Source organism: Phoenix dactylifera, chromosome 4, assembly GCF_009389715.1.
Source record: "Phoenix dactylifera cultivar Barhee BC4 chromosome 4, palm_55x_up_171113_PBpolish2nd_filt_p, whole genome shotgun sequence".
Classification (NCBI taxonomy): Eukaryota; Viridiplantae; Streptophyta; class Magnoliopsida; order Arecales; family Arecaceae; genus Phoenix; species Phoenix dactylifera.
Window position 1 is genome coordinate 15,946,584 of NC_052395.1, and position 20,725 is coordinate 15,967,308.

General features: G+C 37.1%; 1 protein-coding gene and 1 long non-coding RNA gene across 2 annotated transcripts; both read left to right on the top strand.

The window, feature by feature from the left end:
• The first annotated feature begins 3,469 nt into the window (after window positions 1-3,469).
• LOC113462625 lies at window positions 3,470-16,777 on the top strand. The gene is made up of 3 exons (XR_003385388.2): window positions 3,470-10,611; window positions 13,676-16,260; window positions 16,455-16,777. It is a non-coding gene; the product is annotated as an uncharacterized LOC113462625 (long non-coding RNA).
• A 1,631-nt stretch (window positions 16,778-18,408) lies between these two features.
• Window positions 18,409-20,174, top strand: LOC103705674 (uncharacterized acetyltransferase At3g50280-like). The gene has a single exon (XM_017842381.2). It carries the CDS (start codon window positions 18,622-18,624, stop codon window positions 19,981-19,983), a length of 1,362 nt encoding a protein of 453 aa, XP_017697870.2. The 5' UTR covers window positions 18,409-18,621; the 3' UTR covers window positions 19,984-20,174.
• Window positions 20,175-20,725: the final 551 nt, after the last annotated feature.

Consider the following 20,725-nt stretch of genomic DNA (forward strand, 5'->3'; position numbering starts at 1 on the left):
TACCTATTTAATGCTTTTTTTAATGCTGAAGGGTCTTTTTGGGAAAAAATAAAAAAGGAGTGATCTACACCTCATGGAAAAGTAACTTTTCGATGTTTCTCATGGGAAAGACTTTTTCATGAAATGTGAGAATTATAATTCTATGGGAATACAACTTTTTCATCTCTCTTTTGAAAACTCCAACCAAACAAAAGGCATTTCATTACTTTTTCGTTGACCATACTTTCCTCCCTCCTTTTCCTGCGAACCAAACGAGCCCTCAGGGAAACTTCATATTGGGGTAGTCATTATCGAACTTTCTCATAAATCAATTTTTATGTGAATTTCTCGGCTTTTCATAAACCCACTTGGTCTCATGGCCTATTTTGTTTTGTTCCGAGTCTCGAATTGTTTTGAAGGAAACCTTGAGTAAACCGTCTTCTACATCAACGGTCACCGAGTGATCTTGCTACTTCTAGAGCTTTACGCGCTCGGGTATAGCACATTGTAATTTTGCTTCTTAATGGTGAAGGCCTGTGTGGGCGCTTCTCTGGGTGTCTCTTATGGTAATGATGTTAACAACTACTTGGCGTTTGCAATCGCTTTCTTTTCTAATTCCATTCTTGGAAAGCAAGCAAAAGAGATGAAACTGGGGGACTGATGCTTCTAAGCTCATCAAATAATTCAGCCAATTATCCTTGAACATGAAGGGAAGGATCAAACTTTGTATGTCGCGCCCTTAAAAGTATATCCAAAACCAAGATGGGGCATGGATTCTTTACCCCTAACCGGTCTGTCGGAATTTAGCGGAGTAGGTATTAGGTTTGAAGTTTGTTGTTCGGGACGGCTGATGCCTTAGAAACTGAAATTATGGAAGCTTTTATTAATAGTATGGATGGGAAGTAGTATAATTTTGTGGATTGATGGTTGTTACGTTGTTTCTGGTTAACCTGACTCGGCCTGTGAGAGATTTTGTCTGTTCCGATTTCAGCCCGTCCTATCATGGCACCTAATAAAAAATATCGCTACAATTGGATAATTAGTTGAGAAATTTAATCTAATCATGAGGCAAATGGGCACCATTATGTATGTAGCTTGCACTATTTATATAATTTAATAATCTTTTACAGAAAAAAAAAAAGTGAGGGCTCCCTGCCGCTCGACAACCCAACTTAGTTGGTATTTAAATTTTGAACTTAATCTAATCATGATTAAGTTCAAAATGGTAAGTGATTTTTATAATCTTAGTTATCTAATGGTTCTATCCTGTAATTTTAAGTTACAAAATCCCTATAATCTAAAAATTAGCCCTTAAGAATAATCTAGTCATGAATCAATTAAGTAGCATACTGTATGTGGGCTAGGAAATCACTATAATACGGTTAAAAATTGATAAATATAATATTATTATAATTTAATTCTAAATACATATTATTCTGGTTAGCCAAATCAGAATCAGTCCAGGGTTAATCTAATTATAATTTATGTTACAAAATAAATTTAGGACTTAAATGCCGATCTCGCCTGATCGATTGGATTTTAAGAGATGGCTCGACTCAACTATGCATTCGACTGATCCATCTGCTTCACAAATTTTGAAAATAAAAGTACCACCTCAACCTATGATACTTCGTCTTTCTCTCTAGCCTACCGACTTGGACCTAAGCTATAGACCCGATCAATGAGTTGTGCGGCTCTAAATTCAAATACATTGGAAATTTCAGGTCTGGCTTGGTCCAGTGAAGATGTATTGAACTAAAAGCGGAACCTATTAACGTAGACTTGACTTAGGGCTAACTAATTGGTTGGTTTGCTTGCATAATATTTGTTTTACTTTGTACTCTTCAATTTTTAAACTACCGGTACATGAAACTTAGTGCTATGCTTTGTCTTAATGGAGGAGAAAAGGGTCGCAGTAGTCAGAAGATAGAATATTTTTGGAGTAGTTTTTAGGTTAATATATCATTTTAATCTAATCCATAATCGTTACCAAATCACTAAAAGAAGCACTTCTTTTATTCACAGCTATAACGATCATTTGGTTCGCGAGAAATGAATGGAAAAAAGTGTGTTTGGTTCGCGAGAAATGAATGGAAAAAAGTGTGGTTAACAGGAAAGATGCCTTTTATTTTGTTGAAATTTTTCAAAAAAAAAAGACAAAATAATTATATTTTTGTGAAAATTTATTTTTCATGTTTAATGAAAAAAATTTTTCCATGAAAAATATCAAAAATTATTTTTCTGTGAGCTTTAAATCGAAATATTTTTATTTTTTTCCAAAAAAAATTCTTCATGCTTATTTAATTTAAATCATTAAAAATTTAATTTTTATTAAAGGTATAATAGATATTATATATAATTTTTTTTAAAAAGTGGATAGTCAACTAACCATAAGCACATGGTCAACTAATCATATCAAAAATATTTTTTCAAATTTCTTTTTTAAAATTTTTTCCAAAAATTATATCTCTATGAGACAAAATGTTTCTCACGAATTAAACGAGCTCTAAAATTTATGTTACGATCAAGACATAAAATTTTGGACGGCCATATTCTCAATCAGGACCATACTCTAAGCCTGCTCCCAGAATGCTTTATACTATAATTTACACATAAAACAATAAAGTCATGCATGTTCATAAATAACCAACATATACAAAAACAACAATGAGTATAAATATAAGAAAAAGACAGTGCATAAATAGTATTTAGTTAACTAGAAAGCCGGAATGGATGGCTGGTCTAATTAAACCCCAAAATCCATACAAGGCTTTATTACACATGAAAAATACTTTTTGACAGACCAGTATTGTTATTAAACATAAGTCAAGCTCCTAACAAAGCAAGAAAGCAAGCATTAGCTTTCGGAAATCGAACGTGTGCTAAAAGTTGAAAAACACATCAGTCTAATACACTATAATTGTAAAAAAATAATAAAATAAAGACATATGATATCTAGTTATCTCTAAAAGATTCATAATTGTTAATAGTTATATTAATTATTTAAATTTATTAATTAATTTTGTTTATATATATAACAAATAATATTTAAAGAGTTTTATAATTTTTTAATTTATTATATATATATATATATTTATTTTTTTTTTGCGTGGAGAAGGAGGGAGGAGAATTAACCTTCATTGGGCTCTCTTCCATCAGAAAATATCAACCTAACCACCCTGATGGAAATAAAGCTGCACTACTACCACGGTGATTTAATTTATTATATTCAAAATAATGATGGTCACGGTCTGGGTAAAATAAAAACCGGAGACAGCTTAAAAGGAACGCTTCATGTTGGAATGCTCGCCGTTTCCTACGGCCACGTGTTTGCTGCCCATCCTTATCTCCGCGACTCTACCCGTTCACTTACGCGACACGTAAAGCGGTTTTATGGGAAAACAAGGGGCGGCAATAGTGGTTTTAGGAAACCGGCACCCCACACCGACCATTTCTTTATATCTCGAGAGGAGGGGGAGGGGCTGGTGGGGAAAGGGGGAGAGGGATTGGGGGAAGGGGAGCCGGTTCTCTCGAAGCCTTTGGGATGGGGCTGGTTTGGAAAACGCTCTCTCCTTTACGTTCCTAAGGAGCTTAGGGTTTGCAGCGTTTTCCAATACCTCCCATGCCAAATGTTTCGAGTCATCCCTCCCTCTCCCTTGCTGCCTTTTTGTGCGTTTGCGAGTTGGAGATGGCGGATCTCTCTCGTTTATTGAGTCGAGGTGGAAGTGGGCGATGGGAAAGGAAGTTATGGGTTCCTAAGAGCTGTGGGAATGGGGGCATCAGGAAATCCTTCTCTTCTCTTGCCGCGTACCGCTTGGGAAGATGAGGTGTTTGGGTATTTGCCGATGCCTCCCATTCCTACTGTTTTTATGAGCTCCTTCCTCTCCCTTCTCACTGATTTGATCTTTTGTGGTTCTTTCTCTATTTCTCTCCCTTTTTTTTGATTTGTGCGTTACTTTGGCTAATTTGTGGGATTGGACTATAAACCTGCCAAATAAGCGTTTGTGTTTGTTTTCAGGGCATGCAAGAAAACATCCTTTCAAAAGTTTGATTCAGTGTTGAAGCAAGCTTTTTTGGTTGCCTTCTATTATTTTCGGATCTGCATAACGACGGAAAAAAATTCATTTTTAGACTGCGTTTGGAAGTTAATCCAGATTAACTTTGCGCGAGAAAATTGTTTAACTCATCAATTTATTCCTTATTTACCTGAAATAAACGGATTAGAAAATTTGAAGTTTATTTATCAATTTATTTTTGTCCATGTTCCGAAAAACATTGAGTGGACGAATCATCGAGAAAAATTCCTGTCTTATATCTTAAGCTCCTTCCTGTACTATTCAGAAAGATTATTTGTAAAAAGGTGGTTAAAATAGTCGGATTGGGCCACTGGTGATAAAAGGTCGGAATAAGAAATTTTGGGAGGAAAAAAACCGGATTTGTACTGAAGGAGATTCTACTGTCCGCAAGCAACTTAGGTTGTCTTGCCATGCGATGCAACATAATAATGAGACCTTGAAGTCCTGGATCTAAATGCGGGAGGTTTTTTTTTTGGGTGTTTCGGTACAGTACATTCTAGGCAGCTAGAAAACGGTCACAATTCAAGGTTGGTAGAAAACGACCGTAAAATTGCTTAATTATCTGAGACGGGCATTTCCCCCTTCCCCTATCAAAATTTGTGATTTCCTTTTGGTTTTTATTTGTTAAATCACGCTGCACGCCTAGGGTTTGAGCATGTATGCGAGGAGAGAATAAACGGCGCTGATGAGGAGTGAGTTTATCTCCATTTACCATCAAAACTAACCAGAATGGAGTGGGTTTATCATCATTACTTTGGAAAAAGATTACCCCATTTCGATCGTGGCGAGAGTGAGAATTGGGTTATAGTGAAGGTTCGCTGTTCCCGGTGGTCGGTGCGTCAAGGTTGACCTACGTATTGCTGGGTAATTGATGGTCCATAAAAAATCTTTTCTATAATTTTTTTAACATCTTTAATTTTTCTCAGGATGGTCAATCTCATGTAATCTTAAGTAATTTCTCTAACATCTTTATTTCTTCTCTGGTTGAAATGAATCTCCAGAAATCTCTTACGGCAGTTGTAAAATTTTAGTACTTTAGTATTGGTCGAAGCTTGTGATTTGAAAGACTTCAAATTTGTAGTTTAATGAGAGATCTGTCGATAATTTTATAGTATATATTCTAATAAGTTTGAAGTCGTAGAAGCCGTTAAAGTAGGTCGGAGGTAAAACTCCCATAGAATCGGGAACTCGCCGCACGCTATATAAGGCTGGGGGGTGGATGGCCGAGGCGAACGTTAGAGCGACGCGCTGGGGGGCACAACCCTAGATGGCGTCGCCTCCTCCTCCACCGCCATTGCTGTTGGCGGTTGCGTTCTCCTCTCGACCTCGGCGGAGCCACCTCTAGACGTTGCTTTCTTCTCCGCTTCGCGTCCAGCCTTTCACCTCATCGCGCAACCCTGCCAAGCATTAGGACGCCTTCCACAAACACTACCAGAATAATCTCTCAACCTTGCCCTCGCCCCCCTCCTTTCTTTCTTCGTGATTCTTGGGTCTTCGATTGATAAGGATTCTTGGGCACGGTTCCTCAATGATCGAGACTACTTGGATTTTGGGGAATGATTGGGGACACCCCTTCTATGTTACTTTAATCACCTTGGGGAATGATCTGTTCTTGGAAGTTTTAGATTCTTGGATACCAAGATATCAGGATTTCTTTCGTTTTACCCAGGTAATCGGTGAAAAGTATTTGGAATTTTAGATTCTTGGGAGGTTATGAGCATCTTGACTTCATTTCTTGTACTATTGATTTTAATATGATAAGCCTTCTTTCTCTCTTTTTGGGTGGTTTTCTTGTTATATACTTCGAATAACATACTACTACCGAAAGATGCACCTTTTTAGCCCTTTTTTTTGGCTGTTAAAACTGAGTTGATGAGGTAGGGATGATGTATCTAGGTATTTGATCTGGGCGGCTTAATACGTTAATATAACCTAATTGCGGTGATTTTTAATAAGCTTTGTGCTGTGTTCTGCTGGATGTTTGGTTGGAGGATCTGCCTTATATTTGATCATATCTTCCATTGCAGATGCTTGTCTAATTATCAGTTGTTTTCTGCACTGCGTCATCTTGATTTGTCTTTCATATTGCTTATTTGCTGTAAGAAGTGATCTATTTGCTAGAACTGAAGGTGGAAGCATGGCTTTATTTCCTCCGGCAATTCTCAATATTGCATAATTGTTTTTCCTCTAAAGCATGTCGTTATTGGAACTCCAAAGATCATATAGTTTTTCTTTAGTAATTTGATTATCTGATTATTTTCTGTAGTTGTCTTTTTATAGAAAAAATATGTCAATCGATGATAAATTTGTTCTCTGATATTTTTGATATGTCAATTTGGATGTTCTTTAGATCATCTTAAATGCTAAGTACAACTACTTCACAGTCTCAATGAACGAAGCCTTTTTAATGTAGAAAAAGGTTAAAGATGTTAAAACAATAAGACAAGCTCAAGTTTATCCTGATTACATCTAAAGATAGAAATTGTATAATATTTTTTAAAATTGTATCTTTAAGGTTCCTCTCATCATAGCTTCTATGAAGAAAAGTTAGTTTTCTTTTAAGTAGGCAAAGTTCATTTTGAGAAAGAAATTCAGGAAGAAGGTTAGCTTTTGTCTATTGAAATCAGATGTCATTTTGTTAGATTAAGAAGTAATAGTTTTAGTGATGGCTGCGGTCTTATAATCTGATAACATGCTACTTAGTTCGTGTAATGCACACATGTCAGGAGTAATTTCATGGGTTGTTGATCTGTCCGAGTGTACTCTCATAACTCTATGTTGTTCGTACTCTGAGGACATTGCTAATCACGACCTCATTTTATCCATTTAACCGGCCTTTCACCTATCACACCTACACCTCCTTGACCAATTGGAATCAAGATCCCTCTCTTTCCTCTCCCGGTCCCTCCATAAGTGCCAGGTCTTCTATTTTATGTTATGTGGCCACATAATTGGTCCGGTCTTGGGTATTATGGGTAATGTGGTGTTTGAGTTAGGGTTTCCAAGGTGTAGTGCGCCCCCTATTTTCCTAAGCATTCGTCTAAACTCTTCTAGTTCCACATCTAATGAGAAAATGTCTATCCTTATTGTTTTTTTCTACTCTAAACTCCTTGTGGGGAGGGCAAGCTCCATGTCTGTAAATGCATCTTTAATAAATAAAGGGAAGAAGAATGTTAAGTTGAATAAGACAAAATAAAGAATCACTCCATTTCCATTTTGACTTACCAAAGTCTAAAAACTATAATTTTCTTTTTGCTCCATTCCCTATTTCTGTCTAGAACCATTTGACAATCTTAGTCTGAAATTTATTGCTGGAGTAATTTCACTTCTTGCTTTTCTTTCACCAAAATGATGAATTTTTAGAAGAATAGTAGAAGGATGGGCACATGCATCTTTGTTTGGTATTGGATTTTTTTTATTTTTTAATTTCATACACTTTCTGTCATTCTGAGTGCTTTTTATATTGTGTATCTTATTTTTTCTGTTTATCCTGTTTTACATTTTTTTTAAATTACTATTTATTTTTAGTTGTTGCTCTTTTTTGTCTTTAGTTTTGTAAATTTTTTGTTTTTTTAATTTGTTTTTGGGTATTCTATTTTCAGTTTAGTTTTTTATTTGTTTGTTTAATTTTGGGGACTGAATTATATTGATTTTGGTTTTATATACTTATTTGGAATTTCGTTTTATTTTATTTCTGAAAAAGTATGGCTGTATTGGCACCTCTAGTCATGCAAAAAGTTCCTTAGGCTACATGATAGAGGGGATTGGTCCGGTTTTTGAGGCTTTGGTTAAATAAATGGGTGCTACAACTTGTGGCATATTGCATGAGGAACCTTTGGTGTGGCAATGGTTGTGCATGATGTTTTTAATTAAAAATTGAGTTTTAATTTTTTAATATTTTCTCATTTTCTTTTCTTTTCCATCATTATTATCCGTTTGCAAATTCAGTTTCTGTTTTTGTTTCATTTTCTTTTATTTTCTTATTTTGGTTTCATCTTGTTTTTCTTTTGATTTTTCCTCAGATTTATTTTTGTCATACGTATATATATTTACTCGTCCAGTTTTTATCATTTTTCTTATTTATTTGGAATTACAGTTTTTTTTTAAAAAAAGAATAATGGTTCAGGTGCCACTTGCCTATATAAAAAGTTTCTCATGCCACATGTTAGAGGGCAATAGATGCCATTTATGAAGGGTTGACCAATTTATGTGGGGTTATTCAAATAACAATGTGCGATCTCAATGCCATGTTGGTGTAAAGAAACTATGTAGTAGACTCGTGTCCAATGGTATTTATCTTTTAAAACTCTCGTTTTATATTTCTTTTTTCTGCATTTTCTGTTGATTTTCTGCTTTAATTTATACTTTATTTTCTTTTAAATCTACTTTCTGTTTTGATTTGTTTAGTTTTCAGTTTATTTTGTTTTTCTTTTGTAATTTAGATCTGTAATATGGTTTTATATATTTTTGTCTGGTATTTCATTTCATTTTATTTTATGAAAGAGTGATGGTGCAGGGGGTTTCTCAATCACGCAAAACTTTCCTCCTGTTGTGTGGTATAGGGGTTGGTGCAATTTAGTGCAGGTCAAGGCGATTTAGGAGTGGGGTTGGCCAATAGTGACGTTCCATGCTTGTGCCATGTAGGCACAGGAAATCTTATGTGTTACATTACCAGTGTCACATAGCATTCCATAAATTCAGTTTTGTTTTTCCTATTCTTTATTTTTTTATATATTTTTTACTATCATCTGTTTCCTATTCACAAATTTTAGTTTGTTTTTGTTACTTAGTCTTAGGATCTTCTTTTGTTATTTATTTGGATTTTCTCTTTAAATTATGAAAGATTAGTGCCACGGATGAAGGCTTTCACAAAATTCCTTATCCTATGCGGTAGAAGGGATGTGCAATTCTCGGGGCTGGTGCAACTGAAGAGGGATTGGACAAATAATAATGTGCCATGTCGTGCCACATCAGTTATAGGAACTTTTCATGTGAGAGAATGGCATCTCATAGCCTTTCCCTTTGAAACTTCAGTTTCATAGGTGCCTTGTTGTTCTATTTGTTTGTATTTTCTGTTTATTTTTCCATTTCAAATTTTCCACTTTTACAAATTCTGTTGTGCTTTTTTATTTGTTTTCATCTTATTATTTTTCTGTTTATTTTATTTTGTATGCGTAACTGTTGTATGTTTGTTTGAATTTCATTTTATTTTTATATTTTTTTGGAAGGAATAATGTTGTGGGTGGTAGTTTGATCACAAATTGTTCCTTGTGCCACATGGTATAGAAGATTGTTGATATTCAGGGGTGCTGGTGCAGTACATAAGAGATCGGTCGGATAATGATGGGCCATGCTAGTGCCCCCCTTGGAAACTTCTTGCATGCTAGTGATTCCCTATAACAAATTTCATTTTGCATTTTATATTTTCTTTTTTATTCATGTTTAATGTCTGTTTTCTGTTTATTTTTCATCTTTATTTCACTACGACGTTTGTTTCTATTAGTTTTTATTTATTGAATTCTTCTTTTATTTTACTTTGTTTTGTTATTTAGTTTTTATATGTATTCGATTTTCTTTGGTTTATTTTTGTATCTTTTTTAATTTAATTTTGTGATCTTGTTGGATTTGTGCTCTATAGCTGTCCCTTTATGTGATGAGAAAAGGCTTTGATAATGATGATGATGGTGACATGAGATACAAACTACCATCATTCTTTTTGTTTAACCGAAGGCATCTTTTCACTCCCCCACTTCTAATGCAATTTTAGCAACAATTAATAATAAGAAATTACAATATTTTAGAACAGACTGAATGGGTGCATTCCATAGAAGTTCTCAGTCCATTTATTACTTTTTGACTTGGCCGTGGAATTGATGGTGGAGGACTTGTAGCCATCCTTTAAGTGATGTAAATGTTTTTTAATGCTTTGACATATCAAAACTATCTCATGAATCAATCTCTGTTGTATGATGGATAAGATTATTAAGGACATTGTGGTCCTATTAAGGATTCTATAATTGAATTTTTGAATAAAGTTGCACGACACAGTTCTTATTACCATTGTTTTACTCAACTTGCGAATTACAGAATGAATCTGTCGATTTGGAATCACAGGACAATTGATGTAACAATTGATGAATCAAGAACTTTCAATTGAACTAAACTAATCCTGTCAATTGTTTTTTTCTTACTGTTACTGTTGTATATGAGAAAAAGGGGAAAGAATCACCCTTCCTCTGTTGGATATGTATGTAGTATGGTTCTGTCTTTCAAAAGGGATAATGATAATTCATCAAGGTGGAATTCTATTTATCAGGTTCCTACTCAAAACGGAGTACAACCCTATTTTTGGTTTATAACGTTTGAGATTTTCAATGCTTTTCTTTGATGATACCTTTGCTTCTTATCTAACATTGCTTCGTGAAGTTGATGCTCGCTTCATCCAGTTGATGCTCCCTTTATCCCAGATTGGTTGTGCTGTCCATTCCAGCAGCATTTCCAGATTTTTCCCCCTCATGCTTGGGATATCTCACCTCTAGCAAGTGCACTGGTTAAGGTGTGAACTTTTGCTAATGAGAACTATATTTTCTTAAATAGATTTGGAGAGCCATACAGCAGCCTATATTGGTACACTGGATTTTTCCCTTTTTTATCTTGTATTTGTGATGTTCTGCTATTCTGTGACTATCTTATGTTTGAGTTGAACATGCTTATTCAGGTAGATCTGTATTTGTAGAAAGTTTTAATAGAAGGTAAAAGGACAATCATCATGTTGGATCATTACCTGTGCTTTTTGTACTGACTGTGCGACAGATACAGTTGTTTTGCTGAATGGTTAGAATGATGTAAATGGTCAGCCGGAGCTAATTGGCATATAGTGATGTTCATTAAGTAATGCTGGATTTGAGAGACATGCATCCACATTTCTTGGTAGTTATGATGCTTGTGGGTCCTGTTTTGCGGTTGGTTTTTACCATAGCATAAAGTTCTGCAACTCTGGTTCTTTCTTGCTAGCTATGATGTTTTTTCTCATGTAACCATGTTTTTTTAGTAGTGCTATAATATCAGTATTCCTTTTTCTTAAGCTTCTATGTGGTTCAGATGGATTTTGTTTATAAATAGAGTCTTCTGACCAATAGAGCAACAGACGGATGCTGATATTAGTTAAATCTTAGTCCTTTTAGCAGATTCTTTTTGTGTTTCAGACATTGTTTTGTTAGTCATGATGGTTTTTCTCATTCAACGATGCCTTCTATTAGTGTTACCATATTAATATTCTTTTTTCTTGTATGCTTCCATGTGGTTCTGATAGATTTTGTTTACGAATGGAGTCTTCTTCTGATCAATAGAGCAATGAACAATATGGTGATATCAGTTTATCAAACCTAGTCCTTTCAGCTGATTCCTTTTTAGTTTAGTCATTTGCTTGGGTGCGGAGAATTCTTTGTACTCCAGATTTACAGCACATGAGATTCTTCATAGCAACAAGGCAAATGATGGTTCAGGGAGTAGAGCTAACAAGACCTTCACAGCATGCTTTATAATGCTAACAAGGTTGATTAGCACTGAGATCCCATGATGCTCAGTTTATTTGACATTGATTTTTTTGGAACTTGTGGTATTCCAATTAGACCAGGAGTCTTTGGTCAGTTGGGAAAGTGGCAATCACTGATTTTTAACAGAGAGTAGGCACCATGCAGCACATCTCAGTGCCTTGTTAGTATATAGATATTGTCAAGTACCTCCATTATATTTTTGAATTCCAACACTAGTTTCTCAAATGGTAATTCATAGTGATTTGTTAACTTCTTGTTGAATGCTTTCTTTAATTTTGAAATAATTGATGACATTCACTGTTGATGAATAAAAACTTGTTGAAACTCTTGATTGCCTGTCTCCTCTGCCTGACTGAAGTTTGAAGTCAGACCATCTGATTGTGGGATTATGCTAGATTCATTAAGTATTACTTTTTGTCAAGAATTATATCTGATGATGGGATACTTCAGCACTACTTTGTGCTTTTAGAGACGTTACCTTAGTGTGTACGTAATATTTGAAACTTTTCTTGATTTAGCCTACAAACACTAACCTACTGGTAATGTCCTGGTGGGATTTGATCAGGCCTTTTCAAGGTTTGCGGCTTTAGGTATATTAGAGGAGGTTCTGGGTTTATTAGGTATATTAGAGAAGGATTAAGTGGCGGGGAGCGGGGGGCTGGGGAGAGGGATCTTTTACTAGCAAGGGTCCAGGGGTTATCATCAAGCAAGCAAGGTCCTTATATGGAATTAGATTTTTTTTTCATTAGTCACTTCATTGGAACTTGGAAGCCAAACTGTTTCTTTTATATTGTTTTCTTTTAAAACATGTAACTGCAATAATGACGCTTCCGAATGGCGAAGCCTGAGCGCAATTAGATTGTCTAAAGCCACCCCCCCCCCACAAGTCTTCCTGATTAAATTTTTAGAGCACGATAACTGCACTCAGCATTTATTTAGTGGCACTGTGTATACTTTTTGTGATACACCCCCCCCCCCCCCCCCCCCCCCCCCCCCCCCCGCCCCCGGCGGCACTGTGGTCTACTTTATTGTGATATCATGTTTCTTTTGATTGTGGTCGTGATCGCACGATGTACAATCTCTATCGTTTTGGATCCCTTAAGTGCATTTTTCATGGGTTCTGGATTGGTTCGAGTTTTGCATGTATATTGGTTTTATGAAGGATGAGTTCCGTTTGTAACTTAATTATAATTTGAGTTATCTTGTCATGAATATTGAGAAATCGAATGCAATGCTAAGAAGATTCTGTACACAGTATGACACCCTAAGTTGTGTTGTGTACCTAGCTGTCTCTTAAGTTTCTGCTTCTTATGCTATTCTCTAATGAATAGCATAGTATATTCTGAGTTACTGAAAATACGATAGGCTTTAAGAAATTGTCTGGTGATGACAATGGCGTAATTCCTAGATTACAATCTTGTCTGTGAAATATCATCTGCTATATGCTTTTGATATATATATATCTATATATATATATATATATATATATATATATATATGTGTGTATATATATATATATGTGTGTATATATATATATATGTGTGTATATATATATATATGTGTGTATATATATATATATGTGTGTATATATATATATATGTGTGTGTATATATATATATATATATGTGTGTATATATATATATGTATAAACATTGAAAAGTTCCCAAATCGCTATAATAAAAATGAACAGATCTGATTGAAATAATTCTTTTGCTGGCTTCGATAAACTCTTGCTCTTCGATTGTTTGAACAAAAAGTTCAAATGGAATCCAAGCTAAACCATAATAGTACTATCTTCATTAGAGAATTAGTTGTAACTGGGTAAGTACTAGCATCTTAGTTTACTTTAAAGACTGTCAAGATAAAAAATTTGTGGATTCACTTTTAGGTTCAGTTGAGTTGCCCTAAGTAATGGACCAATATTATTTGAATACTTATCCAGTTTTTTCTATGTCACTGTCAGATCACAGCACATTGATGGTGGTAATGTTGACAAACATTAGGATATGACTTGTGGACTGGAGTTGGGTTGAACTCACTTCTGAAAAATTGATGTCATTGCAGGTGGCTGATCCAAAACTATTTTTAGTCGCTCCTGAACATCAGCATATGTGATGCGCGTGAGACCCCAGGAGGCATCAACCGAATAAAAAAGAAACATAAAAAAATGAGCAATTAGAGTTGCATATATAGGGTGGAGAGTTGGGAGAGAGCAGAAATTTATCAAGGAGTAGAGGCGTTGTCATGTCAAAGTAGTAGAAGTAATATGATGGGAATTCTTGTGGGCTTCACTCATCTCTAATTATTTTTCTACCTCAACTTCAGGAGCACCTTTTGAATTGGAGCGGATTGTTTGTGCGCCTAACAAAACACGACTTTGCATGTTCTCTTAACAAGGATAAAGAAGTACAAGAGATTGAAGTGGAAGTGTATTCGTCAAATCTAGTCTAACGTATGCTGATTGTTTGAATCACGACCATCAATGAAATCCATCTTTAGAACAAACTATATTGTGCTTAAAGAAACAGATGAAGGGAATATGGTAAATAGTAATGAATTCAGTCTACCCAAAGACTTGCCATTTGCACTGTCATGGCTTGTGAAGGGTAATCCATTCGCTCCTGCAAATCGACCAATAACGTCCTTTACTTTCTGCATAATCTACTATAGGATCGATGAAGAATCGACCTAGCGGATTTAAGCTCATAATAGCAACCACGTGAGCACACAGAAAAACCCTTCTGTAAGCATGAGTCAAGAGTGAAGGATATTTATTTTGGAGTCTTCCCAATGACATAAGACCCCTAGAGACCTTAGAGTTTCTAAGCAAATGAGAAAAGATAATGAAGTTCTAATTTGGACAAATTGTCATCTGTATGGACAAAATGATAATCCTAAACAATATCTCCTTCAATAAACAATATCTCCTTCATTTCATTTTCGGTTCATGGTGGTCATTGATAGTAATTCAATAAGTTTTATGATGGATTAGGTTGCCCAATTTCTTTGCAACTGCTAATCTTAAATCACTAATGACTCTTAAGGCTCCTAACCGGGGCTTGACTTTGAACACCCTTTTTTTTCTTCAAACAAAGACTTTGAACACCCTATTCACATTTCAATTTTTTAGTACAGGAAGTCTTGACCTGAACCGGTAGCTAAAGTCATTATGGGCTGAACCAGTAATGGGGCTGAACATCCAATGGCATGAGGCATGGCAATCTAGAAAAGGAGGACATTATACCCGTCAAAACCTATAGGCACATACAACTACAGCTTAGCAATAGCACTATATTAGGAGGTGGGTCTAGGTTCAAACCGTAGGAGGTGTTTGATCTTGTTTGTTCTCATATCGTTTTGTTGATTAAGCTTTAAATCGACAAAGAAACCAATTGCGATCTATGTTTACCACACCCATCTTGTACGTGAAAAAGAAAGTTGTAAAGCTACCTTTGCATCTTTCAAATTGGGAAGAAAGCTGGATGAACTCTTTTTTTTTTTTTGGTGGTAAACCGGCTTCTCACTACATACGACGATGAGAGAGCCTAGAACTATCGCAAAGCAAAATACGATGTAATGCCTGCGGCACATGATCGGAGGGATCCCAAAATACAAAACCAGAATGGTGGGCTGCATAGGAGGCGATCCAGTCCGCAGCCCTGTTTGCCTTCCGAAACACATGTAAAATCCGAAGTAAATCTAACTCCCCCCATGCTTCGGAAGTCTCGGAGTAATGGGTGTAAGTTCGACCTGGCCTGTCGGCAGCGAATCCAGTTCACCACTGTGGTCGAGTCACCCTTTAAAAGAATTCGTCTGGCACCCAATGTACGCGGCATGGGAGGGTCTTGTATATGATGAACTCTTGACTAAACTATTTTCCATGCTAACAAGGAAAGGTGATGGTGCGGACTGCCATACGTAGTTGCAAGACTGTATCAAACATTGATGCGAAGAGTAGTTTAGGGCCATCAAACAATTTAGTCTTTCTTTATGTGTTCCTTTTAATTGTAAATATTAAACTAGAGAAAATGCGGTTTCAACATGTTTCTGCTGTCTCCAGATATCCCATACTGCAATTGCAGAAGTTACTTCTCCATTCTATGTCGTTAAAGGAATAGGAATTTGTGGGTTTCATTGGTTACTCCTAATGTTTCAACTGAGGTTCGGAAGGACCTCAATTTCCCCTTCAGAGATGGATCTCAAGTACCTGTGAATTGGCTGCAGATTAGAAGTTAAACGACTAACAAAACAGATAGTTTCCATAGGGTCTACATGTTAAAATAACAGTAAAACAAAGAATGGGCCCTGAGTTTTCCTTTTAAAAATTCTGAGTGGTGACATTCATTTCATTATGTATTTTAAAGTTGATGGAAAAAGTAGCATGCTTCCACCATTTCTCAAAGTATAGTGACTTCCCGTTCAAGGGAAAGCTGGATCCGTGTTCGGCGGTCAAGCAGCAGAAGTCAAATATCAAATATTTTATGTATTTCAGAAGGCTACTTTATCTATAAAAGGATTGTTAAATCCAGTTTGTTTTGAAGGAAGTGAAACATAGATCAAGATGTCAAGTCCGTCCTTCCTCCGTTCGCTGCTTCTTCTTGTGTTAATTGCTGCATTTTATGCAATACAATTTGGATTGGTGTATGGTGGTAGGTTCAAAGCTCCAGGTTTTTCTATATTGAAAAAGAGAGAACCCCGAAGTTCCTCGCATAGTCGCAAATCCTTATATTCTCATTAGCAAGCCTTCCATATGTTCTTAAGTTTGCATAGCATGTTTGATTCCTTTTTATTTTGATCAGATTGAAAGTGGCTGCACATAAGCCCGCGTCTGTTTGTTTTGCAGAGATTAAGGCGAGGAAGCTGGGAGATAGAGTTGGTACAGGCCCTGCTGCTCCGAAACCAAATCATCCAATTTCTTGGCATCCCCCACCTGGAGCTTAGAACCAACTCCAAGTGATAATTGTTTTGTTTGAATATTCTCAGAAGGGATGTTAATTCACTTCTCTAAGTGATAATTCACTGTGTGATTCCCTTTTCCACTAGTGTTTGTTCTCTGTTTGTCCTTCACCGACTTCTCTTCTTCCTTTTTTTTCTCCTTTATATATATATATATATATATTGTTCAAGATAAAAAGGGATGTCAATGTCTATCATGTTGGTTTCTGATATTGATGCAAGCTGAAATAACTATAGATGAACCATGGGGCCTAGCTATAACAAAACTGTGGCTATCTCTAAGATAGCAAGTGGAACTATGGCCAGAATGGTGCAAGCGACCTGTTGCAATGGTTGCAAATGTTGATAAATGATGAGGCTGGTGGAAGAGTGTTTTGTTTCCCAAACGGAAAAACTTGCATTCACCAATGCGCTCTTGATGTATCATAAGACAGAGTACTGCTGTTGTGATAGGATCAAAACTCTGGTCCATTAACCCATCATACTTCCTTTTTTTCCTTTTTTCGATACACACCCATCATATTCTTTGAACAACCTAATTGGCATCCTGTCAACTGATTTAAATGGCTCAGTTCTTCTTGGTTCTATCCTCTTGCAGAAATGGACAGTACCCTAACTCCGTTCTCGCAACATCATTGAGAACAAATTTGCAATCATACAGGTTACTTGAATACTGCTATCATCTCATTATCTATCAAAGTTATTTTTGTCGGCTATTTATCTCTCAGATGCGAAAACCATGCATTATCATGCTTCCTCTGGTCAAGAGGCTGTTTCTTCTTCATACAATTAGGGTGAGCCAGGCTAGACCTGGTTTTGGCATCACCAAAAAGCGAGCCATATTTGATCAGGATTAAAACTTGAATGCAACTCTGATCCACTTCAGCTCACTCCTGCTTGAATTGGTCAGGATTATTTAATCGATCCATCTCGCCACGATCTATACAGGCCAAAGTTTGTTCTTGAGCCATGTCTGTTAAAATGTCAACAGGAAATAGTCATGAGCAATTGCCATGATCATTTATAGATTTCTTTTAACAAACAGATGCGAACCTGTAATTATATAATACGACTCTCAAACCCAACCAGCCTGACCTGCTTATAAAACCTAATCGAATTCTTTTTTGAATAGATAGATATATCTTTTATGGTTAGGTGGAGATGCGGCCAGTTTGTTGGTTAGGTTGTGACTTGGCCAGCTGTTGACCATACCAAATCCATCTGACTTGCACCCTTGAACACGATTCAGCTGCTCCTCAACAAAAAAACGAATATTCGACCTGCTTCGCGGTTGAAAGCTATAGAACAAATATATCTTCAATAAAATGATAGAACAATTTTAGTCCACAAATGGCGAAATGAAGCGCTGTTCAGATTTTTGTGTACCTAATCACACCAATGAACAGGTCCAGTGGTCGCATTACATAATACATAAGGCAAAACAATATCCAAATCCCCTGCTATGTCTGCACCCCACTAGTTCCGCTTAAGCTCAACTAACAAATGAAAGATGGATCAAAAATATATAAACACGAATCAGTTGATTTTTGTATTGCACAGTTTTTTTTTAGCGGAAACAGATGATTCATACAAATCTAGTATCGATACATCTAATAAGATCAGAAAACAGCAAGTTTTGGAGCACACTAGACATCTTGAAACTACCATCCATTTTCTTGCTTAAATTGAGATAATCAAAGAACAGGTTAGGTCTAAATTTGAATATCCTGGAGTAGTTGGAGCAAAGTTATAGGATTTAGATTGTTATATTCATAGGTCAAGTCAAATTATATTTATTTGTTCTCTTCAGAATAATTATTTACGATTTAATCATTTTCATGAAGCAAATGAAAGAGATCGAGTCTCAACTACCTCCAATCTAATCCCAGCTGACGCCAAATGATCTTGGAACAACCCAATCCCTTCCTCCCTTCTCTCCCCCTCTCTCTCATGACAGCAAGCTCTTATATCCCGGGTCTAGAACAGCCAAAGCACCAACTCGTGGAATACTGCTCTATTTCCGTGCATACACCTCACGGAAGAATTCGGAAGACATGGCAAACGAGCAAGCGACTTCCACCGGGATTCACTACATTTCAAGCTGTGTAGTTCGACCGTCATCCCATAACAAAGAAGCAGCAAGAGAGCAAGGGTGGCGCCAGCGGCAGCGGCTAATCCATCTCACTCCTTGGGATCTCCGGTTGCTCTCCATAGATTACATCCAGAAAGGCATTCTCCTTCCCAAACCCCCAACCCCCGTCATTCCCGGCCTCATATCCTCCCTCTCTCTCGTCCTCGACCACTTCTATCCCCTCGCCGGCCGTCTCGCCACCATCAACCACGACATCACGCCGCCATCTCTCTCGGTCGCCATCGAATGCAACGACGAAGGAGTTGAATTCATCCATGCCGCCGCCCCAAGCATAACCACGGCTGACATCTTGACCCCTCGCTTTATTCCCAGCATCACCCAGTCTTTCTTCCCCTTGAATGGAGCAATCAACCACGACGGTCACTCCCTCCCCCTCCTCGCCGTCCGCGTCACAGAGCTGGCCGATGGCATCTTCATCGGCTGCGCTCTCAACCATGCGGTCGCCGATGGCACCTCCTTCTGGCACTTCCTCAACTCGTGGTCGGAGATCTCGCGAACCGGCTGCCGCGTCCCACAGATTTCTAGGCCGCCAATGCTGAACCGCTGGTTCCACGACTCATGCTCCCCTCCCATCCATCTACCTGTTTATAAGCGCGAAGACTTCATTAAGATATATCCTTCATCCCAGCTCAGTGAAGCTTTCTTCCAATTCTCGGCGCAAACTATCGCGAAGCTCAAACTCAGAGCCAACATGGAAATGAACACGGATCGCATATCTTCACTTCAAGCACTGCTAGCTCTCGTCTGGCGATCCGTGCTTCGTGCTCAAAGGCTTCCACCTAACGAGAAAACTAGCTATCGCGTGACAGTAAACTATCGACCGAGGTTAGAGCCACCATTGCCGGGCGGATATTTTGGAAACACCATTATAGGGGTTCCAACGACAGCCTCCGCAGGGGAGGTGCTGCACCGGGGTTTGGGATGGGCAGCATCGTTATTGAACCAGATGGTGGCCTCCCAGACCAATGACATCATTCAGAATTGGCTGGAATCATGGAGTCAGAATCCCACCTTTCTATATTTTAAGGAAACGAAGCTTGGTACCATAGTCACAGGTAGCTCGCCGAGGTTTGATGTCTATGGGAATGACTTTGGATGGGGGAGACCGATTGCAGTCCGAAGTGGTGGTTCAAACAAGGTGGATGGAACCATATCCGTCTTTCCTGGGAGTGAAGAAGGGAGTATGGCTTTGGATGCGTGCCTTTCATCCCATGCAATGAATTTATTGCTTGAGGACAAGGAGTTCATGGAAAATGTTACCTAAATATTAATTACATGTTCTTGATAAGAAAAGTTAGTCAGGATATTGTATGTTACGTTGTTTGCAAAGAACAAGTGGAGATCATGGAGCACCTTTGAATAATTTCAGGAATTTGCAAACATTTCTGATAAGTATTATTGACTAATATATTGTAAAGTGTAAGGTCTGCCACATGGTTTTTTATTGTTCTAAAACTGGTGCTCATGTTTGGAGATTGCTTGATTTGAATTAGTTCTGTCGGATATTTTGCTTTGTCAACCATGCAATGGCAGCGACGGCGCCTCTTTCTAGCATATCCAAATCTCTTCGGCTTGAAGATCACATTAACCATCGACGCCTGCAATTTGGCACGTCAATTCTGTTAGTTGATCTTTCAACCTTTGTCACTGCAAGCTGAAGAAACTCTGGAAGCCATTCAATATTTAGATCTTGAAATTGAGCTTTAATCATGTTTCTAATTTTTGCTTTTGCTTAACCTTTTTTCTTTAACACTAGTTTGTTAAAAGATATATAACACCCTAACGTACGTCTGCTAGAACTACTGAAAAAGATTTGTCAAAAATGTAGGTAGGGTTTTGGCACACAAAAGAGAGAAGATTTTAGATGGTTCGCCAAAAAATGGGCTACAATAGTTTATAATTGAGAGATCCACTACAGTAAGAGAAGTACAGATAAAACTCATTGGTATGCTTATCCATTGGAGATGATAACCTGCTCCCCTGGACCCTTCTCCTAATATAACATT